The sequence below is a fragment of the Gnatocerus cornutus genome, chromosome 7 (genome assembly GCF_029298725.1).
Source record: "Gnatocerus cornutus isolate USDA-ARS CGAHR chromosome 7, icGnaCorn1.1, whole genome shotgun sequence".
In the NCBI taxonomy this organism is placed as follows: Eukaryota; Metazoa; Arthropoda; class Insecta; order Coleoptera; family Tenebrionidae; genus Gnatocerus; species Gnatocerus cornutus.
The window spans coordinates 152245-178798 of record NC_142239.1 but is presented as its reverse complement, the minus strand read 5'-3'; the positions used below and the strand labels follow the sequence as shown (position 1 = coordinate 178798).

The 26554-nt window shown below is 30.9% G+C and overlaps 2 protein-coding genes across 2 annotated transcripts; both read left to right on the top strand.

The window, feature by feature from the left end:
• Positions 1–13498: 13498 nt before the first annotated feature.
• On the top strand, positions 13499–19808 carry LOC148170533 (lithostathine-1-beta-like). The gene is made up of 4 exons (XM_088041532.1): positions 13499–13637; positions 18644–18883; positions 18930–19098; positions 19142–19808. Exons 1-4 carry the CDS (start codon positions 13604–13606, stop codon positions 19608–19610), a joined length of 912 nt encoding a protein of 303 aa, XP_087897658.1. The 5' UTR covers positions 13499–13603; the 3' UTR covers positions 19611–19808.
• A 2119-nt stretch (positions 19809–21927) lies between these two features.
• On the top strand, positions 21928–26019 carry LOC148170532 (gut-specific cysteine proteinase-like). The gene is made up of 6 exons (XM_088041223.1): positions 21928–22305; positions 25043–25262; positions 25313–25577; positions 25614–25696; positions 25742–25860; positions 25969–26019. The coding sequence occupies exons 1-6, from the start codon at positions 21928–21930 to the stop codon at positions 26017–26019; spliced, it is 1116 nt and encodes a 371-aa protein (XP_087897349.1).
• The last annotated feature ends 535 nt before the right edge of the window (positions 26020–26554 follow it).

Genomic DNA, 26554 nt, shown 5'->3' with positions numbered 1-26554 from the left:
GTATATATCAATAAAAATGTTAAGTGGGGAGTTTTGGAGGGCTGTTTACAAATTGCCTCTAAATAAAGTACTGCTTACATCTCTTTAAATTAACTTTTATTATGATGTCATATGAAAGTAGCATTTTCCACACGGTTAAATGGCTCCGAAAGTTGAAGCTTGCGTATATCTACATACATATTTACGAAAGTAAAAGTCACTTGTAATATAAATATATCCGCACACACCTGTCAAAATTGACTTATGTCAGAAACGACATAATCAATTCATAGGCACATTTAGGTATGTATCATGTGAGCCACAAAATTTTTGTTTAGGGTAGGCTATGAAAGAGAGAAACAAACATAGAAGTCATGTCGGAGTAAAATTTTGTTTTTGATATAACCTCAATTTTTTTATGAAAATATGTAACATTACGAAATGCAAATAAGAGAAAATGTATCGTGTGTCTCTCCAGAATCAGTAATGTATTGAGAACTAATTGAAATTAAATCAAATAACAAATGTCAAACTACTGTCAAATTTTTTCTTGACGTACGTAAATTTTGTCAAAAACTTACTCCTCGATTTCTGTTAGAAAGGCAAATAATTGAAATTATTTGAACTATTTTACCTAAATAAAAATTTTGTGGATTACACGATATGTATGTATGTTGTTTTATAGTGTCTAGGTAGTCAAGGTATTTAAGTCTAAAATTCAAGAGTTATTTTGTAACTCTTTAATATAACATTTTATTTTTTAATTGCATTTTGATAGACATCTCTTATTTGTACAGTCTTGTAACATGTGATCATTTTATTTTGTGATCTAGGCGGCTATGAGATTTTGCTTCAAGTCATGTCTGAGAGTTACTTTACCAAATTGGAAATTTATGCTTCATGGGAAAAACTTTCTGCTGAAACGTTAAGCCTATACTGCTGCTCAAAGTGTTTTAATGACTGACTGGATGTAAAAATGGTAATTTTCATAACGATTTGTTAGAATACCACCACAATGTCAAAACTGTTAACAGAAGATCTACATTAATTTGGGTCAAAGCCGCCTGGATCGCAAAATAAAATGATCATTCCGTATAAGATAAATGAGAATTTGTAGGTGGTAAGCTTTAAAAAAGTGAGGTAGGTCGTGAAAAGACAATTTTGACAGGTCTGTGCAAATATATGCATATTTATATATGTATTTATATGCAGAAAAATTACATTTTTAATAGATACAAAATGGAATGTCGATATCATTGTTTCTTTTAGATGTACTATCGCGGAATCAAAATTTCGAACATCACTTTTTGAGATGGCAATGTAAATCAAGCTTTATTGTCATTGTGACTGACATACAAAGTAAATTTCTGACACTTGCTGAGTCTTTTACAAATTTTAAGGTTATAAAGACAAAGGACAGTTTACAATTTTTAAACATCAATCAATTTGATGTCTGAAATTTTGTTTCCGCGATAGTAGGATCGTAGGAAAAATAGTGTACATAACTCGTCGTTATGTACACTGGCTTTTAATAAAATAGCGTACACTTTAAATATTAAGTAGCAGTCTTTTGATTAATTTTTGGCTATGTGGCTGTGAGTTTTCTAGAATTAGGTTATGTTAAACTGTCAATGTGTAAGTTGCTGCGTGCCTAAATTTACTATCAAATTGCAAATAGATTTTCCAAAGTAATTTTATGGTCTGTTTACCTGTGGTTAATATCCAGGTATAAGTAAATTTAAAAAATAAGGTTAGTTTAGAGACAATGTCGTGACAACTATCCAATTTCCAGTACCAACTTCGAAATTTTGAGTGAGAAATTTTAAATATCACGTTTTTGATTAGATTTTTTAGATAATGCCATAATAACATTAGATTTTGAAACTTTCCCTTAAAGCACGATCTAATATTAATCTAATGTAATTTGGAGGTTTAGAAAAGTAGAAAAAAATTCCATGTTGTTTCCTTAAGTTCAGCAATCCGTGAAACACCCGGTACATCAGAATTCACGATTAAGTACTTTAGATGGACCGGAAGACCCCCTGTTGGATGGGCTTCATTTAAATTTCAATAAACATTCTGCAGACTTGTGAGTTGAATGTTTTCAATAATATTCTAATGAACAGACTCTATAAAATTATTAATTTAATTTATTAATATAGATACTAGGTGTGGACGTTGAAAGTAATCATTAGCATCGCTCATCTTGAGAAATTTCACATTGAAGAAGAGACGATACGAGTTTTTAATTAATATTGCGTATCTAAACATGTATAGAGGTTTCTGTGTTTTAATATGTAAACTGGGTTATCCTACCTAAATTAACAACAAACAATTCTACTTCCATTCTCATTACCTTAACTTAACGTGCTGAAATATAACCTACGAAATTAAATTATTTTTAATTAACACCGTAAACGACTTTACAGAGATTGCATGGATTAAAATTAAGTGCATTTATTTAAATGCAGATAAGACTTGCTGTGTCCATATAAGTGTAAATGTGTCGACTGTAAATTACCCGTTTCTTATTAAAGCTACATATTTCGTAATAAATTAAAGTGATGGTTTTCCTTATCACGAATTAGGCGGTGAGTTTTTAGTTTTGTTTGGTCTGATTTTGGCACAGTAAAATTTTAACGGTCATTTTATGGAGCCAATATTTGTTTATTTTTAGAAAATGGAACGAAGAAATAATTACAATATACAAAAAATAAATAATAAACTAAAACGATGTTTACATAATTTCCTTCAAATTGCTGTAATTAATCTCAGTTATAATTGACCTATTATTAACTTATTAATTAGGAGGTACTAATAAACACATTAATCGTGGTTTTCTATTAAAAGTGCTAATTTATGTGCAACTGTTGTGCAAAAGATTTTAGAATTCACAGAAAAATTTTAATTGGTCAAGCCCAAGTTTCATGTAAACGGTTAGTGGTTGAAATAAATTGTCCATTAATAACATTCTTTATCTGTCAAGTATCCTCATTAGTGTTTGAACTTGAAGCGGCTTCTAAAATAGTATAACAAATTCCTTCTGTTTAATTTTAACTGATGCTCCGGTTTTTGTCTAATTATTTCTAGCGCAAATCACACAGAATTAAATTAATTATTGTGCATAATGCATACATATGGCGGAATTGGCCGTCTGACAAAGCGGCATTAACACTTTAAGCGGTGCTCAGCCTAATAATTTTCTTAAATTATTGCCGCGGGCATAAAGTGTGGGCTAATATCTTCTTTGCATGACATTCATTGCTTTTGAAGAATACTGTGCCTTTGTGAACACTGAGAAAAGTAAAAAAAAATATAATCCGATCCTGTCTCCTTCGTCACCACAGTCAGATGTAATTGACCAAATTTTCAGTAGCAAGAAATAAAAATCTATCTAATGTTTGTGACAATAAATTAATTGAGGAACTAAAGCGGTTACAGGTCAGGGCCGTAATATAATTTTTTGAATGAAGATTTATGCGAAATTGAATGTAATTCACTGAACAATTTATCATTCCCTGAAGAGTTGTGGTTTGTATTATTTGGTGGTTTCCTGCCTCGATAACAAACTAATTTATTTTAAAAGTGTCAGAGTTAATTTTATGGTTTTACTACTTCCTTTGTTGCCCGTAAATGACATCATGAATTCTTTTCCAGCAGCTGCAATGACACTGTCTATAACTTGTCATTCATCATATTTAAAATTAAAATTATTCGTTTGGATTAAATTTCTTACAAACAGAGCAAACGCACTGGTGTCAAATATTGCTGAACATAAGCAAATAACAGGAATTTGAATTTAATTTTTTTCCCGCTTTTCCGAATCTCTGAATACAATTCCGGTCTGTTAACCCACAGGGGCGTATCTTATATTTTCATATTTTTGAGGACAACTCTTTAAGAGATTTTTACCAACATTAAAATGCTGCCACCAAATATCGATGAAAATAATGAAAAAACTCATTATGTGATAATACGAACTGAAATAAAATACAGTCGACTCTTGATAATTTGAAATTCAAGGGACCAGGAAAAAAGTTCAAATTAATGGAAGGTAAAAATATAGTGTGATTTAAGTAATTAAAGGAAAGAGATATCTTTATTTTTCAAAACCATCGATAAAGTGAATGCTAAAATATCAAAATGTTTCGCTACATTTTTTTTTTTTTGAAATTTCACTTTCCACAGATTTTGATAATTTTAAATAATTGAAAGACACTGGTTCTTTCTGCAGCTTATGGCGCTCGGTGACATAAACATGAATAACAGTACAAATTTACGAAAGCAGACTAATACAGGCTGAATGAGATTTAACATAATCGCAAAATGACAATCGTCAGAATAAACAAACCAATTATAGAAGAGAGCGTGAAATCCACCAAATCCACTTTTAAGAAACATCGTAAAACTGATGTTTTGTAAGCTGTCAATTCCTTTGATGAAACAGATTTATGTTATGACGAAACTTCCAAGAAGCTCTATTAAATGACGGAAGTCAAAAAAATGTGAAATCCGATTTTGAATCTGCAACGCAATTTTTTGTTCAGAAGTTTTCTTTTTATTCCTTGCAATGGATTTCAAGTTGACGAGAGTTCTGAAGAAAAAATTAAAATTATAGAGTGTTGGCGGGAAAAAAAATTCTCGATTTCACTTCAAAATACCGATGGGACCAAAATAACTTGAAATTTTTCAGTTTATTGAAAGAAATCAAGGAGACTGAGGTTTAAATTATTGAGAGTCAACTGTATACAGTATGGACAACTATTAGTACATATTTATCATATCGATCACAGTAACATGTAGGTATGACAAAAGGATTCTATGAAATTTGAATCTCTACCCTTCAAAACAAAATTGAAATTTTGTGTAAAAAGATATAATTTTTAGCACTAAATCGTCGTCTAAGCGGGAACATCCGCTGTCTCAGTTGTGAAAATATTTTGTTTCTACTTTTTCTCAGATGAATTTTTCACGGGAATCTTATTGGTGGAAATTATTTTTCATATTTTTGAATAGATTTAATCTTAAGCTAAGATTTGATACCAAGTAATCATTGAGCAAAATTATTTACACTGCCAAAAAATCAGTTTGTTTGCGCTCCCGTTTGACTTCGTAAAAAATTGAGATTGCGGAAGTTGCCGCTTAGACGACGAAATATTAAATTCATTGTTGCTGAAGACAATCCTGAAGACTAAAATAAAAGTTTAGAAGAAATTGTTTTAATTTTGCTTCGTAAAGTGAAATTTTAGTTTGTGGTAATTGCCGCGGTTGATGATGAGGTAGCTGAGACTTAATTGTGCGATTTCAGCAAAAATACACGTAAAATCCATCTTGTTTTTTTCAATACCTGAAATGGAATTTGCAAAAAATTATTTTATAAGTTGCTGGAAAATTTTTCCATACCTAAACGGTGGTCAAAAACTTGTGTGTTGACAAAAATTATCAAAAATACAATTTATTTCCAAACACCTTTGCCGACGCGCGTTTCGATATCAGAGCAATCATTAAACTGAGTTTAATTCTGATGATGGTATGTAGCATTGCTATCGAAACGCGCGTCAGCATTTTTTGACGAAATTGACGAAATTTGGTGTTTGGAAATAAATTGTATTTTTGATAACTAAACTGTGGTGTGCAAAAGAATAAAATTCTTGAAATTTTGAAAATAATTTCATATCTCAAAAATGGTAATTCCTACGAAAAAATATTGCGAGATCTTTTTTGTGGCCAATTTGATAAGGTACAATTTTTATAAGTATTTTTGCCGTTGGAATCACGCATAACAAAAAAATTAAAAATTAAAATTGTCGAAAAAATCAGTTTTTCAAATCTAATTATTCGTTATTCTAAGAATTTTGATGATTTTGTGCAGATTTCAGTTTTTTTCTCGCGATTCAGCCGTTGAATCTTGATAAAAATTGGTGGTTTTGTAGATTTCGAGCTCTTCTTTGCGAATCCAAGCCAGAAAATGGCGAGAGTCAGCGAGAAATCGTCGTTTAGCATCGAAATAAGCGAATTTCTCTAATAATTTTTAATTTCGTGCAGATTTCTGCTGATTTCTTGCAATTCAGCCATTGAATCTTGATAAAAATTGGTGGTTTTGTGGATTTCGAGCTCTTCATTGCAAATCCAAGCCAGAAAACGGCGAGAATCAGCGAGAAATTGTAGTTTAGTATCAAAATAAGCGAGTTTTTATCTCGTTTATTTACGGAGCACTCTTGATTTGTTTCGATTTATTTCACGCAGAATCTAAATCATATAAATTTGTCAACAAATAACTGAGTTAGAAGTGTTAAGAATGATGCGGTTTTCATCATCGTTTTTCTTGCGTTTTTTACATAAGAATCCAGTCTTAACTTGAATTATAAAATAAAAAAAAATATTATAGAACCTGATAGTTAGGTAATCTTTTTTTCAATTTTTGAAGCTTAATATCTCCAGAACTTTGCCAGATAAACTGATGGGGTTTTCACCATCTTTTTTTTCTCCCTTTTGCCGATAAGAATCATGTTGCATACTCGGAATTTGAAATTTTAAAATTGTCGAAAAAATCAGTTTTTCAAATCTAATTATTCGTTATTCTAAGAATTTTGATAAATTGAATCTTGATAAAAATTGGTGGTTTTGTAGATTTCGAGCTCTTCTTTGCGAATCTAAGCCAGAAAATGGCGAGAGTCAGCGAGAAATCGTCGTTTAGCATCGAAATAAGCCAATTTCTCTAATAATTTTTAATTTCGTGCAGATTTCTGCTGATTTCTTGCAATTCAGCCATTGAATCTTGATAAAAATTGGTGGTTTTGTAGATTTCGAGCTCTTCTTTGCAAATCCAAGCCAGAAAACGGCGAGAATCAGCTAGAAATTGTCGTTCTTGAATTGTTTCGATTCATTTCACGCAGAATCTAAATCATATGCATTTGTCAACAAATAACTGAGTTAGAAGTGTTAGGAATGATGCGGTTTTCACCATCGTTTTTCTAAAGCTTGTTTTTCGGTATAAACACGAATATGAATATTAAAAAAAAATGCAATGAATAGTTTTCTTTGACGTTTACCATTGCAGAACTTTTTAGCAGCACACGCACATCTATCGATCTTTTGACATTTTGTTTGGAACAATAAAGAAGATCCACGCAAAAAACTGCCACGTCAAAATAATTTCCAAACCTTGACACTTTTGTGTCCATTTTGCCTGGTGTATATTTTCGAAATTCAAAATTATTCGTTTGCATTAAATTTGTTACAAACTGAACAAACGTACTGTCAAATTATGTAGGTACTTTCCCTGATTTCGTCACGAATGAACTTAGCCTTGGGATTACGAAAATTATGAATTTATGAATTATCGTCCATGTTTGAGTAACTGCACATCACAACATGTTTATTGTGAACATTCCGCTTCGATATACACATTTGTTTAGCTATTTCATTATGTTAGTTAGCATGACCATTACAACTATCAATTTCACATTTTTTAGGATTCTACTCTAATCAATCTATGTACATTATAATTCCATGTGGGCAAATATAATGGGTAATGAGTTATTTGCTTTAGGGTACGTTCAGTAACATTATAAATTATAAGTTCAACGGCCACTTGCAGAAATGAAAATGCACATGTGTAACTGCAATTATTTAGTAGGTACTTAAGAAAGGATAAATTTAATTAGACAGGCGCACAGTCTGTAGCGAATTAATGTCTAATATAACTAAAGATTAGTAAACATTTTTCAATAGTTTGAACTTTCAAATGTCGTAACCGCACGAAATGACAAACACCTAAAAGACAATTATGGATATCAGCGTTGCCTACAAAACAGGAAAAGCAAGGTCAAGACCAATGAAAAAATGCACTGATTCATTCCATCTCCACATTCCACGTGCAATGCAATCTCAACAGCAATTATTGCACTAAACACTTACGCGTTCGGCGTATTCTAAAATTACCACACATTTTCAGAAAAAATTAAAGTCAACAGACTAGCATAAAAATAGATTCAATCAAGGAGCACTTGTGCTGTATGACGGTTCGTTTATGTTATTCTTTGTCGTGTTTATTCGGTTTGGTAAAAAGCCCCACAAACGTGTTTCCTTTTTTGCTTTTAATTCGATTAAAGCAACGCGCGAACGAACTTTACTGTTCATTTGCTCCAATTGTTATGGCATTGTTGTTAAAACAGACGATGATTCAGTTAGTTCGGATTTTATTAGAACAAATGTGCTTTCAAGGGCTCGAAAATGTCAGCTTCTATTACACATCGGCAAGATTTCATTGTAGATTTGCCAGAGTTAAAATTAGAGCTGTGTCCGATTAGATAAGGTGCTAACATTGCCGCCGCGACGTGCATCGAATCGCTGTAAAATCGATGGTTTTAATGTTCTTGTTTTGTAGGTGCCAAGGTCTGTTTTGTTTGATGATGCGTCGTAGTATAATAAATAAGATGAAATAGTGCGAATTGAGAATTTTGTACGGTTTAACACAAATATTAACTTGACCTATATCGTCGGTTTTATAGTCTTGCTAATTGGTCATTTATGCAAATTTGCAATGGAAAATTCTTCGCGTCTTGGTCTGCAAATAATTTTAATTATTTTGGTGCCAACTCTTGGAAATGACGAAGCTTTTTATGGGCTGTAAAATTACTTGAAGGATCTGAAGCTGGCTATATTGGGTATCAGCTGTACAAATAATTGTGAATTAAATTCTAGTTTAGACGATCTCGGATGTTACGTAACTTGTTGCATATTAATACCACCGATCGGATTTCTTGCCTCTGTCTTCTCATTGTACATTATGACCTCATCAACGATCTGCTTGCAATGCATCTGTTAATTTCGAATACGAAAATTGCGTCATTTTACGGATTTCAGCACAGGAAATACCACAACCGGAAGTGCATGTTGAACATTCGACCGCCACCTGTAATGTGTGCTCTATTTACTATGCAACTTCACCAATCACGTTGCTTTGACAAGACATGTCAAAATAAAACACGACGCAGGCCACTGTTTGGTCTACGACGACTAGATCGTTCCGTAAGTCTGACAGAATGGGGGCAATTCCATATTCAATAAATTAATTTACATGTCTGAGAATGAAAACAAATCACAGCTGAAAAACAGAAAAAAGATAAAGGCAACCCGACTTGTTCCTTGAAGGCAGTTATGCAATAATTGCACATGTGCACTGCAACTCTCAATCTTATTTTCGCTTAAACCAGAGAATAAATACCAGCCCAAAATCCGCTGTTTTTTTCAGAAATCGAGTTAATTTATTGCCGGCAGTTTCTCTGATGTAATATATGTACACCTTGGCGCTAAATTAATGTAGATATCTTGATTCCTACGTCATAAATAAAAATAATGACGTGTGGGCGCGTTTCGATTTCCAGACGTGAATGAAAGTGGAGCTGAAATAAAATAAGAGGAAGTCTTCGGGGAATGTCAGATCAACTTGGCTTGTCAGCTGTGAAAGGAGATGACATTAAACAATATAACTGCAACTTTTTAAAAATCATCATTTTTATGTTCTTGGCGAAATATTAAATTCCGTTACATCGACAATTTTATTTGTTAAACGCATTGAAATTACGTGGTCTTGGTACTGAAATAGCGTTTATTAAGTGAACTAAATTATAGAATATTAGAGCGAAAAACGAAAATTCTTGATTTTTTAATTTGTAATCCATTCTTAAATTTTAAAGTTTTCTTTTAAATTTTGACAATTTTACAGTTTTTACAATAAAACAGTGAAATTCGATGAACTTGGTACTAGATATAAGGGAGTTTATTAAGTGTACTAAATTCCGAAATTTTAGAATCAAAAACATAAATTTTAGAATTTCTTATTTGTTGAACAAACTTAAATTCTGCAAGTTTGACAGTTCTAACGATAAAAGAGTGAAATTCGGTAAACTTAGTACTAAAAGTGAGTTGATTAAGTGAATTTTAGAAAAAAAAACAGAAATTCTAGAGTTTTTTATTTTTAGAGCTGAACTTAGTACTGAAAAGACGTTTATTAATTAGACCAAATTACAGAATTTTCGAATCAAAAACAAAAATTCTATGATTTTTTATTGGTAGGAAAAGGTCAAAATTCAAAATTTTTTCTTAAATTCTCTGAATTTGACAGTTTTAACGATAAAACAGTGAAATTCAATGTATAAGTACTAAAAGGGTGTGGGAAATTACGGAATTTTAGAACCAAAAACAGAAATTCTAGAATTTTTCATTTTTAGAACTTGTAATTCAAAATTCAAAATTTTCTGTTAACTACCGCAATTTTTACAGTTTTAATGATAAAAGAGTGAAATTTTGTGAACTTATTACTAAGAATGCCTTAATTAAGGGTAGTAAATTATAGAATTTTGGAACTAAAAACAAAAATTTTATGGAACTATATTCGTAGGCCAATGTCCAAAATTCAACTGTTTTTTCATATATTGTGTAAGTTTGGCAGTTTTAACGATAAAGGAGTGAAATTTGATAAGCTTTTTAGTAAAAATGTTTTAATTAAGTGGAATAAATTATAAAATTTTATAACTTAAAACAAAAATTCTAGAATTTTTTATTTGTTGGCCCAATTCAAAATTAATTTTTTTTTCTAGAATTCTGCAAGTTTGACGGTTCTAACAATAAAACAATAAAATTTGGTGAACTTAGTATTAAAAGGGCATATATTAAGTGGACCAAATTACAGAATTTTAGAACCAAAAACAGAAATTCTACAATGTCTTATTTGCAAGCCAAACTCTAAATTCAAAATTTTCACTTAAATTTTGCAAATTTAACACTTTTAACGATAAAACTGTGGAATATGGTGAGCTTAGTATTAAAAAAGCGTTTTTCAAATGTATTAAATTACAGTATTTTAAAACCAAAAATAAAACAAAATGAATTTTTTATTTCTAGAACTAACTCAAAATTCAAAATGTTCTGCTAACTACCGTAATTTTGACAGTTTAACGATAAAGCAGTGAAAGTCAGTGATCTTAGGATTATAGAGACGTTTATTAAGTAGATTAAATTATAGAATTTTAGAATCATAAACAGAAATTCTAGAATTTTTTTTCGTTGGCCAAACTCAAAATTCAAAATTTTCTCTTAAATTCGACAAGTTTGACAGTTTTAACGATAAAACAGTAAAATTCGGTGGACTTAATACTAAAAAGGCGTTTATTATTTATTACTAAATTACAGATTGCTGAAACCAAAAACAAAAATGCTAGAACTTTTCATTTGCAGCCCAAACACAAAATTTAAAATTTTTGTTTTATAGTTTCAAGGCTAAAACAAACAATAAATTTCGTATGTAATATTAGACGGTATAATACAAAAATATTTCGGTTTCGTCTCATAAAAATTAAAAAAATTCAGATTGAAAACCCTGTATATCTCTAAGGCCCGATTGCAGAAACGCGGATTAAATTTTTAGTTCAAGACTAAAGCTTTAATCTACGATTAAACGTCAAATTCGATTGCAGAATCATATTTTTTGTTTGGGATTAAGTTTAGTCCGTGATTAAAATTTAGTTCTGAACTATAGCAAGGACTAAACGAAATATGGATTGCACAAACGACTTAATCTTGGATTAAACGATATAGTCTGAGACTAAACATAATCCCACAAGTTTGATGGATTATAGGACGAACTAAATTGACACTTCTAAGTAAAATCTTTGACGTTATGTGGTTTTGCGACTCGTTAATGTTGAAATAATGGTAAAACAGTCTTAATTAATGGAGAAGGTGACAGGCATTTTTTTATTATAGCTCTGGATGTTCAACTAAACATGATTTTTGGATGTGCGCGTATTATGCATTGTCCGGAATCAGACATAGGTGGACCACAACAACTTATGAGCTAGCTCACCCAAATCAAGTAGATGTGGGCTCATATTTTACAATTTTTGAATTTAAGCAAAAATGTAGGGTGAAAACGACTGACCAAAAGAATGTTCATTTCGAGAATTAAAATGAATTTAAGCATTTTGTTTAAAAATCAAAAATTTATACGTACATACCTGCCCCATTAATTAACTTAATTCAGTAGCTTCGTTATTTTTTAACCGATTTCGTTCGTTTTAATAGCTTTTGGAAGAGAAAAGATTTCTAGACGACTTTTTGACGCAAGTTTTGATAAACGTACTATACAAGACCCTACACTGGAAAACCTTTAGAAGGTAAAAAATCGAAAAACTAACTAATTACATCAAATTCTAGGCATAAATTCTCTGTAATAGTCTGGATACAATTTTAATACGACATGCTACAATTCATAACTAATTGCAATCGAAGAAATATGTTTCTAACTTTTTTCTTTTATCGTAACTTTGTTATTTCCTCACCGTTTTAATTAGTTTTTATAGCGTTTGATATATAGAAAAACTCTCTAAAATGTTTTTTTTCCATAATAGAAGTAAGAAAGTGCAATTTAGTATTTTGAACATTTCAATTCAGAGCCTTTTAAAATGATAAACTGGAGAATAACCTTATTCTAAAATAATGTACAGGTTGTAACTTTGAGACAGTAAATTATGGATAATTTTACAAATAAAAACTAATTTCTATGATTTGAAAGTCATGTTAGGAGAAATGTTAGGAATATCGCTATTTTTACAATAATTCAATAGTTCTTAGTAACCCCCATAACCCCTTAGTCTTGCGGAGATCTCCAAGCAAGATAAATCTTCTACTTACAGTAGTGTCACAGTTGGTACATCCAGTTAAAACGACATTTTATAACCAGCATTACAATATTTACATAGGAAATAATTTTAAATGTGGGTAATTTTTTATTTTCTAACCTGCAGTACCCATTATTTGGATTAATCCGTGAAGTTACATGTCAAAAATGTGGTTCGTTCACAATCAAAAACGTTTCATCCTGGATTACGTAATCCCATCTATAAACCACGTTTCTGCAATAGGATCAAAATATAGTTCAGGACTAAATTTAATCCAGGATTTTATAGTCCGTTGTTTAATCAGCGTTTCTGCAATCGGCCCTAAAAAGACGGAAATATAGTTATATTCTTCATTAAATTTTTGATTAAACATAGTTTTGATTTTTGAAAATGTGTTAATTTCTTTTTTTGGAGCCGTTTAAAATGATTGCAAATGTCAAAATGGGGAAAAATAACCGTCTGGAACAGTTATAATTTCCGCACGATATAATTTTTAACGATCGAGTCCGAAGACAAACGCAATTTCTTATCTTCTGTATTGTTATCGAATCACAATAAATCGCTGAAATTGCACTTTACACTTTATTTTATTTATAGCAATGCACACGAGTTGATTTTTACACAAAAACAGAAATCAGAATTCAGACAGAACGATTCCAATAAATTTCGTTTATGGCCCATTAACCCCAACAATTCAGTTAATTAATGGGACATTACGATGCACTTAAACTTAATTCTCCTCCTATCACGATGAATTAAACGAATTTTCTTCCGTTGGGTGTTTCTTTAGTGACGAGTTTAAGTTTTCTTAGATTAATTGAAAGTGATCGTTTGTTGACCAAATCTGTTTTTGTTTCAGTCAAGTTTAATATGTAACGCGGACACTTTTCTATGATGATAATGCAAATGGAAAATGAAGACTTGTGAAGAATAGAGAAGAGATGAAGTTATTGACGCTAATATTAGCGCTGGCATGTGAGTACTTTTAAAGAACAGTGATATGCTGACTATGTTGGTATAATTTATTTTGTGAAGGTGACACAGAACAAGGAAATGGTTTGTGAAATGTTACAAGTTGTCATTTTGCTCGCGCAACTGCTAAAATCATATTTCAATCTCAGTTTGTAATTTAAGGAATTTGCAAGAGTCATTCGGTATATTTTGATTAGTTGGATGGATTTATTTGAGTAGTAGGATATATTTACAACTTTGAGGCAATTTATTAGCTTGTTTTTACAACAAGCTGTGTATATTGAAAAATCCCAAAATCCTGAAAATCGCCTTTTATTTTAAAGACAAAAAAATCGAAAATTTGCATCAAGTTAAAAGTTTCCAGACTTATGACGTCACAAGCTGGAAATAAAGATAAAGACGTATTTTTTCCTGAAATTTGAATTACAGTTTGCTTAAAATTTAAAACAAAAATTTAGGAATTTCATTGAAAATAATTTAAATTAGCAATTACACAAGCCAATAATTTTTTTAATCAATTTTGTAAGTAGAATTCTTTCCTGATTCTTAATCCGAAGACCGTTTTGCTCCATCATATCCAGATTCAAACATATTTGTAATTTTTTTCTTAATTATCACCATGAAATTTTAGAATTTTTCATTTCTAGAACTAACTCAAAATTCAAAATTTTCTACCGTAATTTTTACAGTTTTAGAGATAAAAGAATGAAATTTGGTGAACTTATTACTAAGAATGTCTTAATTAAGTGTAGTAAATTATAAAATTTTAGAACTAGAAACAGAAAAAAAAAAACTACTATATTCGTAGGCCAACCTCTAAATTCAATTGGTTTTTCTTATATTGTGCAAGATTCACAGTTTTAACGATAAAGAAGTGAAATTTGGTGAACTTTTTACTAAAAAAGTCTTGATTAAGTGAAATTAATTACAGAATTTTAAAGTCAAAAACAGAAACGCTACAATTTTTTATTTGCAAGCAAACTCTAAATTCAAAATTTTCACTTAAATTTTGCAAATTTGACAATTTTAACGATAAAACAGTGAAATATGGTAAGCTTAGTATTAAAAAAGCGTTTTTAAGTGTATTAAATTACAGAATTTTAGAGCCAAAAATAGAAATTCTACAATTTTCCATTTGTGCAACAAACCCAAGTCCTGCAAAATTGACAGTTTTACGATAAAGAAGTGAAATTCGGTGATCTCACTCTAAAAAGTGCGCGGTATAAGTGGACTAAATTACAGAATTTTAAAACCAAAAATAGAAATTTTAGAACTTTTTATTTCTAAAACTAACGCAAAATTCAAAATTTTCTTCCAACTACCGTAACTTTGACAGTTTTATTTGATAAAGCAGTGAAAGTCAGTCATCTTAGGACTAAAGGGACCTTTATTAAGTAGTATACTAAATTATAGAATTTTAGAATCATAAACAGAAATTCTACAATTTTTTATTTGCAAGCTAAACTCTAAATTCAAAATTTTCTATTAAATTTAGCAAGTTTGACAGTTTTAACGATAAAGCAGTGAAATGTAATGAACTTAATATTAAAAAAAGGGTTTTTTAAGTGTATTAAATATAGAATTCTAGAGCCAAAAACAGAAATTCTACAATTTTCTATTTGTGCAACAAACCCAAGTCCTGCAAAATTGACAGTTTTATGATAAAGAAGTGAAATTCGGTGATCTTACTCTTACAGTGCGCTGTACAAGTGGACTAAATTACAGAATTTTAAAACCAAAAATAGAAATTTTAGAACTTTTTATTTCTAGAACTAGCCCAAAATTCAAAATTTTCGGCTAACTACCGTAACTTTGACAGTTTTAATTAATAAAGCAGTGAAAGTCAGTGATCTTAGGACTAAAGGGACGTTTATTAAGTAGACTAAATTATAGAATTTTAGAATCATAAACAGAAATTTTGGATTTTTTTTTATTTGCCCAAACTCAAAATTCATTTTTTTTTCTTAAATTCGACAACTTTAACAGTTTTAACGATAAACAGTAAAATTCGGTGAACTTAGTACTAAAAAGGCGTTTAATATTTATTATTTGACTTATGACGTCACAAGCTGGAAATAAAGATAAAGATAAAGACGTATTTTTTCCTGAAACTTGAATTACAGTTTGCATCAAATTTAAAACAAAAATTGAGGAATTTTTGATTGAGTTCCATTGAAAATAATTTAAATTTGCAATTACACTAGCCAATAAATTTTTTGACGAATTTTGTAAGTAGAATTCTTTCCTGATTCTTAATCCATCAGCTCCGGACTTTTTTTTTGAATTGAAATTTAAAACCCACAAAATCGTAATTTTTTGATAAATCTCGAGTTTATATATGATTTCACTGTTCAGATTGAAAGATCATAGACAAACATGTATGCAGCAACTGTTAAAAAGTTGTTTGTCAAGTTTTTTATAATGTAAATAAATTTGAATGTTGATAATTTTTTCGCCTCACATAAAATGTTCGTAAAATTTATATTTCCATCGGTATTGTAACTTCAAAAAATTGATTTTCAGAGACATCTATCTCACCATTTTGTGATAACTTCCTAAAATATTGGCAAGTATTTGTGTTTTTATAGTTATTCATTGAATTTTCTAAAAAAAGCTGGACAATTCCTTTCAAAGATTTCCACCCTTTGATTTTTTTGGTTCATAAGCAAACTAAGAACTCTTCATCATCAAGAAGTATTCTAAAATGTATTATTTCGGGCTGCATTAGCATTAAAGTCATTTTAAAACTCAATAAGTGTATAGAAATTAGGATTTTTAACGCGACATTGATTTTTTATGAAATTTTCAAAAAATAAAAAAAAATATTTTTATTATTTTTTTAAACTTATGAATGTTTTGGTCCTGTAACTTATAAACCTTAAGAAATAGCAATACACTTGTCAAATGGCAAGACTTCAATGTTTTCATTGATGTTTTATAAAAAAAATCGATGCAATAATTCTTTATATGCAAAAGTGCATATGAAAATTATTTTTGACATGAAATTAGTTTATCGAAAATATCATAGAAAGTACTTATGCTAGCAAAAAGGATTATAGATGGTTGGAAAGCTTATTAAATTTGTTAAAAAAAGTGTAGAAAATAAATTAATAGAACCTAAAAAACTAGAACACTTTTGAGTTCGGACCTGATGGAGCAAAGCAGATTTGGAATTAGTAGGACATTCGACATTAGAAATGACAATTTTTTTTTTGATAAATTATTATTTATTAATGTTATTTTTACGAAAAAAACTCGAAATTTGCTAAAAGTCACAAATTACAAAGCATTTTCCTGATATATTAAACACAAAATTTTGTATGCTGGCAATTGGGCTTGTAATCGAGCTGTAGGTGGCGCTGTGAAACAAAAATATATCGGTCAAATGTCAAATCAACAGATAAACCCACTTAAAGACCACAGAACTCTCCCCACATAAAAAAACACACAATAACAGCAAAAAACGCGAAATTTTAACCCTTGTTTGTCGTAAACCGGACAGTTCTGATTAATATACTATAGTTATTTAATTAATAGTTATTTATTTTGACTTCTGGTTTGAATTTGAAACGGCCGCCTTTATTATTTTCGAAGGTCATTGGCCTTCACATCAGCACACGAATTGACACAATTAAAATTTATGCAGTGTTGCCAACTTGCAAAATATAACAGACTATTTTAAATGTTACGTTAGACTGTCTCGACTTTCAAAAAATGAAACACTAGATTTTTCCAATATTTTTCACAACTTACACAGTTGGCTTTAAACTTAAAAAAACAAACTAAAATTTGTCTCTTTAGCACCATAACATAAAACTGCAATTTGGCACATTTATTAAGCTAGTTTAAATTGGTAAATTTCATTGTCGTGGCCTTCAAATTTTGGCATAAATTTTGATTTATCCTCAAAATGACAAACTCAAAAATTTGTCTTGTTTGATCAAAGAAATTTATTTGATCAAATCTTGGTGTTGACAAAAATTATCAAAAATACAATTTATTCCCAAACACCAAATTTCGTCAAAAAATGGGAATAAATAATATTGAAATTTGACACAATTGAAGAGCAACTCCAAACTATACCAGAGCTCATTACTATCGGTTCACTCATTAAAAAGTTAAGTTGGCAGCAGCCTCTACCCATTTTTATCAATAATAGTTGGCAGCAATAGCGTTTGACCTTGATCTAACTGTGGCATGCGCAGAAGCTAATCGTCTTGTGCAAGATTGCCAACACTTGTTAAATCTTTATTGAAATCTTTTTTTGCAGCAAATTTTTAATTAAATATTGATTAATACACTCAACTTTGACAACACGTTAACCTCAAAAATCGCTACATTCAATTTTCCCCTAATTTTCTCCCTAACGAATTCAAAGCCTGATTTACACCCAAGAATTTTCGAAACTTTACACAGGAGAGTGGACTGATAGCAATGAGCCGTACTTGACTAATTTCCTTAAAATTGACTACTGTGGTTTTAAACTTGAGCGAGCTAACTAAAATTTGCTTATTTTTGTGAGAAATTTTCCTAATTGCTTTACCTTTAGAATTACCAAAGTTACACACTTTTTGACATTTTTTACGCAGTTCACATTGACATTTAGACTAATTTACCAATTAGTAACTTTTCCAAATTTCATTACCAGGCCATTAAAAAGATCTGATTTTTGGCCTAAAAAAATAAGGGTGAAATAATTATTCTGTTATCAACTGTGCTTTAATATTAGTACAAACATTTTTTTGCAAAAATAATCATTCTTGGAGTAATTTTAAACGAGTGGTCACAGATTGTTAACTTGAGAAACTCCTTGAATTAAAGAGTGTAAATAAAAACCAATATGGTGTAAACGAACTGTGGACTGCTGCCAACATAAACACCAAATCTTTTCAATAAACTAAAATTGTTACCGCAATAAAATTGTGACTCATCTAGCATCCAAGGCTGCCATAAATCTCACGTACCTAACACACCCACGAGCCGTCGTCTGAAACTCTTTGATTTTCTAGTTGCCGCTGCACAAGAGCCATCCAACACAACCACACCAGTCAAGAAAATACCAAAAAGAAGTTACGTTTGCCCCCCGAATTTCATCAGACTTAGCCACCGGTGTTACTACTTCAGTAAAGAAGCCGCCACCTGGCAGGACGCATATTTCCAATGTAGGGACCTACGCAGCAATCTTGCCATTGTGAAAACTGCCAATCAGGATAAACTTATCAGAAGGACTTTGAGCAAGAAGCCACAAGGTTGGTCGCATACAACGTTTGCCGGTATCGCTAAAATATGTTGTAGCGCCTCTGGAACGATGGCTCGGTGGTCTGTACGACTGGGAGCAAATGACGTGGAAGTGGGCGGCATCAGGAAAACCTTTGACTTATCAAGGCTTTTCGCAAATGGAGCCAGAAGATAAAGAAAAATTGCGGTGGCACTGCATTATAGTGGATCCCAATCTCCAATACAAGTGAGTGTTTCTTTGCGACGACACAAGTTAATTTTTTTTCTAGGTGGAACACTAGGAGTTGTGTAGAGGAAAAGCACTTCATATGCCACACGAAAATTAAGATTGTGACCAGTAAAGGGAAGAAGAAGCTGCTGCGCCAATATAAAGTTAATAAATACAACAAATTGAACGAAATACCTGTTCCTATATTACCCGACAACGCTAATTACAACACCACAATTTTGAAAGGCCATCATCCCAACGGTGTCAATGTCAACGACGCTGCTTATGCGCTCAAGCCCAGACAGCGGCGACGAAGAACCAGAAAAAACAGAAAGAAGAAAGTGAACGGCATTCAAAATGACAACGCCAATTCAACTAACTACATTGCCGAACGAAGTAGGAGACAAAAAGAAGAAGGAGATTTATCTATGGAGCGAATTAAATGGAAGACGTATTATAAAGATTCAACTTTGAATCCGTTGCATCCGAAGGCGATCGTTGAAGAGTTCAATTATGTAAAAGAACCGTAAACTGAGACTCTGTTATTTATAAAAGCTTTATTAAGTGTGCATCAAGTTTTGTACCATTGCTTCGAATTTATGTGTTTATGTAAATATATTTTTTATAAAATTAATTTTTCAATTTTGTGCTATTAGCAGGACTTGACGGCCATTCTATGGTAACGGAAAATACAACTGAAACACAAAAATAAATTTTGCAAATTTGACAGATGTGCTATGTTATTAATTTTGAACCAAATATTTTGAAAATGTGAAATCGAGGTACCTGAAACATTTTGACAACATATTTTTAAGTTGGCCACATGCAAGTGTTTCAGTAAATGCCAATTGTATTAAAGTTAAGTTAAAACACCATTTTTGTTTCAGTTTTGTTCAAAATTATAAACTCTAAATCAGGAAAAAAATTTGTTTTGTATTACCTTAATTTTGCTGTTAACATTAAGTGAACAAATTAATGAATAAATTAGGTAATTAAAAACAAACTTAGAAAGTAAAAAATCGAAAAAACAAGAAATTAAAACAAAACTAGCCATTTTTACAAACAATATCTGTTTGAAAAAACTTGAAAAAATCATCACTCTGATGATGATAGCATTACTATCAAAACGCGCGTCAGCATTTTTTGTTAAAATTTGGTGTTTGGGAATAAATTATAATTTTATTAATAATTTGAAAAAAACGTTTTGTTAAATTTTGGTTTTATTTTTCAAAGAATGGCCGTGGGCTAGAAACCATTATAAGTATTACTTAAGTCCAATGTTGTCCATCAAGTATTTTATGTTTTATTGTTTGTTTATACATGTAAAATTTACTAAATAAACTTTACTATAAGAAAGTGATTTCACAAGGTGTTGATACATTTGATATGATTTTTTTTATCTCAATTTTATCGGAAATGTGTTTGTATGATAGGCAACCAATTATACCACTAACAATTTGTGTCATTTGGGGATTCGGTTTTGAATTGGTCTAAATACAGTAGAACCTCGACTATGCGAAAACAGAATATTTGTGCAAAAAGTAGAGCGGAATAAAGAACAATTTGAATGTTTTTATAAATCTATGATTTATTATTTAAATAAAATATTCAGCTTCAAGTAGAGTTGTGCCGCCACTGACTAAACCATATGTTTTCAACGAAATCTTAAATAATTTTTCGACCCTTATTACAACCGTTCAACTTTTACACTGTGAAATGGAAGAGGACCCATTATGTATGTATGTAGGTAACTTTTACAAAAAGAAGTGACAGAGAACAATTTTACACAATGGATATGTCTGATTGCAGGTATCGTCCAATTATCATAGGTGCGAATAAGACGTATATTATTGTATTTTGTATTTCTGCTTTTTTTTTAAAGAAAACTTGAAATTTGCAAATTGACTAGTAATAGTTGGTGACATTTAAACCAGTGCAGAGAAAAAACAAAATTGTAAGTTTAAATACATTTTTGTCTTTAATCATAACTTGTTCGTAAAGACTAACATGAATGCTTGAAACGACGTTTCAGTTACGGTTTTGTGTCCAAGTTTATGAATTTTAGGTTTTAAACCACAACTAGAATAGTGTTTTTTTTTAAACTTACTTTGCTCCCTGATTGAGGTTAACTACAAATGTCAGTTGAAAAATCTAAACCCGCATTTGTAATAAGCAGGAAATTTCTTTGACATTTCATAGCCACCCTTGATGCTAGAAACATTTATAAACACCTTTTATTTAAGCATCAATATAGGTACAAGGTGTTTTACAAATAAAAAACAATCCGTGAACTGGTAAGTTTTTGGACTTTCTAAAGAAGTTTCTGAAGTCTTTTTGGTCCTAAAACATTTCGATTAGAAATTACAGCTTCCTCAAGATGACCAATGAGATGCATTAGAAAAAAAAGTTAGAAAATACATGTATCAAGTTACTTTGCTAAAAAACTAATATTCTTTGACAAATCTAAAGTGCTATAAAGATGGTAGTAATTGAAAAATAGTCCTTTTAGGTAATTTTGAGTGTTTATTTTGAGCACCTGATAGTCGTTTGTTGCTATTCGACTGTTTTTTCTATCGATTTTGGTGATCTATATGGCAAATTCGGCATTTTTATGGCGATTTTTTTCATTCTAAACAAGTGTTTTTAAGTCTACTTTTAGTTCACTTTTAACAAGCTAAACTTTCTCTAAGAGTTCATTTTTTTCGTAAAACAATCTGCTCATAGTTCCGGGAATCCATTTTTTGGTATTCGGTGATAAGAGCTCTGATTAAATCACGAAACTATGAGAGTTTTATCTTTTATCTCTTCTTGACATGAACCGAAATCACTACATAAAGTGAGTTGACAATGACTCGTTTCCACCTCGCGTTTCTTACTGTGTTCTTTATCCAGACGAGCCAAGCCCAGAACACAATTCCAAGTTCTTTCGACGCCCGAACAGAATGGCCCTACTGCGAGTTCATCGGCAAGATAAGAAACAATCTCGAGTGCAAAGCAAATTTGGCTTTTGCGACGGTATCGGCAATTAGTGATATAATTTGCATTCAGTCGTATGGAAAAACACAAATCGAATTATCTCCCCAAGATTTACTGTCTTGTTGTAAGGATTGTGGATCCTGCGAATACAGTGATTTTGAGAGTGGTCTGAACACCTCAATGAATGCTTTTGACTACTATAAGGATTACGGAATTGTCACAGGGGGAGATTATGGATCTTCAACTCCAGTAAGTTATTTTTTGGCCTCATAAATTGTAAACGTCAAATAGGGAGAATGCAAAAAATGTAACCTATATGTTTTTGTACCAAATTTTGTAGAATATTGTTCAAATAACGCAGTGGTGCAAAAATTTTTGAAAAATACATGACGGTTTTGCCAAAATTGGCTAAAGAAATTTAAATATTTAGGCGGGAGCTGAAACACTTTTTCATTGGTTTGACGTCACATCTCAGCTACGCGCTCCGCCTACTGATGGAATTCCGTATGCAGAACATTTGTTTAACACCAGCGTTGCAATTTATGATTGTTTTTGCAAAAGAATTTATACACAATGGAAACGGGATTTCAAAAAGCCGACACACAAAATTTGAGACACGTAGATGTGCAAATGATATGGGATTTTTTATCAAGAAATCCTAACTTTGCGGTGAAAGTGTCGCGGTAACTACATCCTTCTTTAACTTGATATGTCAGTTTACAATGAATGGTTGGGTTTTTATTATCCAAGAGAAATACAATTATAATTATTATGTTGATGTTTCTTATTCAACCGGTATACTTTCACACTTTTATTCACATTTTTGCTTTGCATCATTCTCGGTCGGCGGGCGCATTTATCGCATTTACCGCATTTAACGATAATTTCTACGAATACACAATCAGATTTATTATTTCTTTCTCTCTCTTAACATCTTTGTAGAAAAAATATGGTTTTTACATTTTGATCTATTCTGATTTGATTGAATTTTATTTATGTACCTACGATATAATAACCATCTATGTATTATTTTCTATATTCGGAAATAATTATTATGAAGAATACGCTCTCCGTATTAAAATTTATAATTCAATAATTTGGTAGAAATTAAATAGGTGGTTTACAGTATTGGATTTTTTATAATCAGACCAAATTAATAACAATAACTGATCCAAAGCTTTTGTTGTTTTTTTAATTTTTAATTTCTATACAATCCACTATACAGTATGTTCCCGGGTTGAGTTCACAAGAGAGAAAAAAAAAGTTAGTTTCCATTTTACAAAAAAATGACAATGGAATAACATTTTTGCTTAATTCAAAACAGATAAATCTGCTATTAAAATTTCAAAATTATTAGTTTGTTCTCTTAAAATCAATTTTTTCATAATTTTATTTATTGAATTTTCTAATCGTAAGTACTTAATAGTAGGCTGTGAATTCAAAATATCAAATAGTGCATTAAAGATTAAACGAAAATTTACTCAATAATGGGTAAGTATTTAAAACTCGGATAATAAATGCAGTTGCATCCGATAAAATTCGAAACAGTCGAATTACGAGTTAGAATTATTGAACTGTATGCTGAAAGAAGTGTGGGTTAATCAAATATTGGTTTAAATTAAGGAATAAATTTTATTCTTTTGGCATTTGTTGCATAATTAAAAATAAAAAAGTTCTTTGTTAGTTTTTGGTTTTTACGATTTTAGAAACACATTCTGATAAGTTTTAATTTAAGCAAAAACTATTTATTCCGTGATTTATGCGTAAAATTAAAAATAAAGTTTTTTTCCTTTTGCAAATTCAATCCGGGGACATACTAGATAGACTACTCTATAGAATAAAAGTCGCAACTAAATTGGTAAATTTCTTCGAATAGTTTTTTCGTTAGACCAAAGGATTTTTTTATTGAAACCCCCAACACTTCAAGTCTTTGAGAAAAGGTACAATTGGCAGTTGTTTCGGATATAACAAAAGTCTTCAGTTTAAGCAAAAAATTCATTGTTTTTAAGTTTGTATAAAGCACTTTAATAAATAAAGTCAGGGTATGTAGCATGTGGACTAGAGATAAAGTCAATCAAAAAATGTAATACCTGCATGTATCATGGGTAATAACATAATTAATTTCAATAAATTTAAAATATTACACTTTATAGAAACATCAGACATCGAACATCTCGCGGCCGAAATGCATTTTTTTTCTTCTTATTGTCTTAAGGAACTGTTATAAATATTTTTTCGGGTGCATTAATACTAGCACTTTTACATTTTGGCACAAAACACCTCTGTTTTGACCCCATTTTCAATTATAAAGACGGCAATCGAATTAGAGTAATACAAACGCACGGCTCTGTTAAGAGCGAAGCTGAGATGTGACGTCACAAAGCTAGCCTCGCTGATAGGTATGTTTTCCAATCTCGCTCGAATCTGACTTTTAAAAACGCTTAAAAAATTATAAACAATTTTTTTGCAATTTTTCTATTAGCAACATCATATTATACGACATGAAAACTATCGATTTTCATCAAAATTCAAAAATGTGCATTCTCCCCATTAACATTCAAATGACATCTTCGGAAACATTATATTTACAAACTGCGTTTATAAATTAAAATCTCTTTTCTATAATGAAGATTGATAAGACAATGTTTCTATTTTTAAAAATATATTATTTTTTTTATGCAGCGCCATCTTGTGTACTTTTTGTGCACCAACCGCCGAATTGACAGAATAGACAGATGACGAAATTTATAAATGTCATTATGTGACAGTTCCTGAATTTTGAAAAACCCAATTATTTCAATTAAAAGTTTTTTGGTCAAAAAGTTTAATACAACTCTTGTGCGTTAACCATTTTACAGCGCTCAATCATTAAAGCACTCCGGCTACGCAGTCGTGCTTCAAACTGATTTCGCGCTGTAAAATGTAAGTTACCATACGCGTCTGTAAATAACGATTACATCTGAATCTAAATTACTAATTAATGTAGGGTTGTTTACCATACTCCGAAGCAACAGCTCTTCGTCAAGAAATTCCAGCTTGCCCCCAACAGTGCCAAGATGGTTCCTCATTTCATTCCAACAAACATTACGGAAAAAGATTTAAGTTTGTTGAAAATAATGTGACGGAAATCCAGATAGAAGTTATGAAGAACGGACCTGTTATCACTGGATTTTATCTCTTACATGATTATCTTGATTATAAAGGAGGTAAGACTTTCTCTTCTATTGTTTATTGGTTTTTGTAATTTTACTTTTAGGAATATATTCATCTAACTGGACAACAGAAAATGCAAACTTGGGCTTCACTTTCGGAAAAATTATTGGATGGGGAAGTGAAAATAAGGTACCTTATTGGTTGATTGCAAACTCGTGGGGTACTGAATGGGGTGAAAATGGATTCGTGAAGTTTGAAAGGGGTAAAAATCTAAATTTGGTTGAGAATTGGATCATTGCTGCGAAAGGGAGTGCTGGGAGTGTTTTTTGTTCTTGGTTTGTTATAATTGGTGGTTTGTTTTTTAGAAAGTGCTTTGAAATGGTTTATTTTTTTTAAGTTAACAGTAAATCATTTTTTGTTGCGGCATTTATGTTTTTGATTATTAGGTTGTTAGATTATACAGTTGGCGATCTAGATGTACATTGTTGTATACATATAGAATTTTTTTTAATAAAAGGTATATTATGAACAGTATTAAAACTACAAGCAAAAGCAAATACAGTCTACAGTAAATATAAAAAAAATCAATTGCGACAATGCTTGGTAATGTTTCTATCGCATCACACATACATAGATCAAATTAAGTCGAAAGTGAGAACATTTTATGCTCTTCTAAGAAATGAATATTTCCTGAAAACTCCGTCAAACTCCCACTTTTTTATAACCAGGTTACGCTCGTAAGGAAGTTAAATTACAAAGAAATTCGTCGGTAAAATTCCACGCTCTTGTAATATTCGGGCTTTCGTTTAATCCGGACTCCTTATAACGAGGCTCCACTCCAATATCACAAGAGCATTGAAAATAAAGTGCAGCTCATTGCTATCAGTCCACTCTCTAGTGTAAATTTTCGAAAAGTTTTGGGTGTAAATCAGACTTTCAATTCCTTAGAGAGAAAATTAGGGGAAAATTGAATGTATCGATTTTTGAGGTTAACACGTTGTCAAAGTTGAGTGCATTAATCAATAACTAATTAAAAATTTGTTGCAAAAGAATGATTTTAATAGAGATTTAACAAGTTTTGGCAATAATGTGAAAAACGATTAGCTTCTGCGCATGTCACAGTTACGTCAAGGTCAAACACATTTGCTGCCAATTGTTACCGATTAAAAACATTAAGGGCTGCTACCAACTTAACTTTTTAATGTGTGGACCGATAGTAATGAGCTCTGGTATACTTCTAACCGAAAATCCTACGCCATTAGCAAGAAGCGTAAGCTAAAAAACCACGAGACTGAAAGTCGAGTGGTGTTTCTATTTTATTGTCAAGTTGAGAGGTTAGTATTGA

Coding starts and splice junctions, on each gene's coding strand:
- LOC148170533 (XM_088041532.1), top strand. CDS start 13,604: ATGAAGTTATTGACGCTAATATTAGCGCTGGCAT. Junction 18,884..18,929: donor TTTGAGCAAGAAGCCACAAG/GTTGGTCGCATA, acceptor AATATGTTGTAG/CGCCTCTGGAACGATGGCTC. Junction 19,099..19,141: donor GATCCCAATCTCCAATACAA/GTGAGTGTTTCT, acceptor TTTTTTTTCTAG/GTGGAACACTAGGAGTTGTG.
- LOC148170532 (XM_088041223.1), top strand. CDS start 21,928: ATGACTCGTTTCCACCTCGCGTTTCTTACTGTGTTCTTTATCCAGACG. Junction 25,263..25,312: donor TTATCTTGATTATAAAGGAG/GTAAGACTTTCT, acceptor TTTTACTTTTAG/GAATATATTCATCTAACTGG. Junction 25,697..25,741: donor CGATCTAGATGTACATTGTT/GTATACATATAG, acceptor TATTATGAACAG/TATTAAAACTACAAGCAAAA.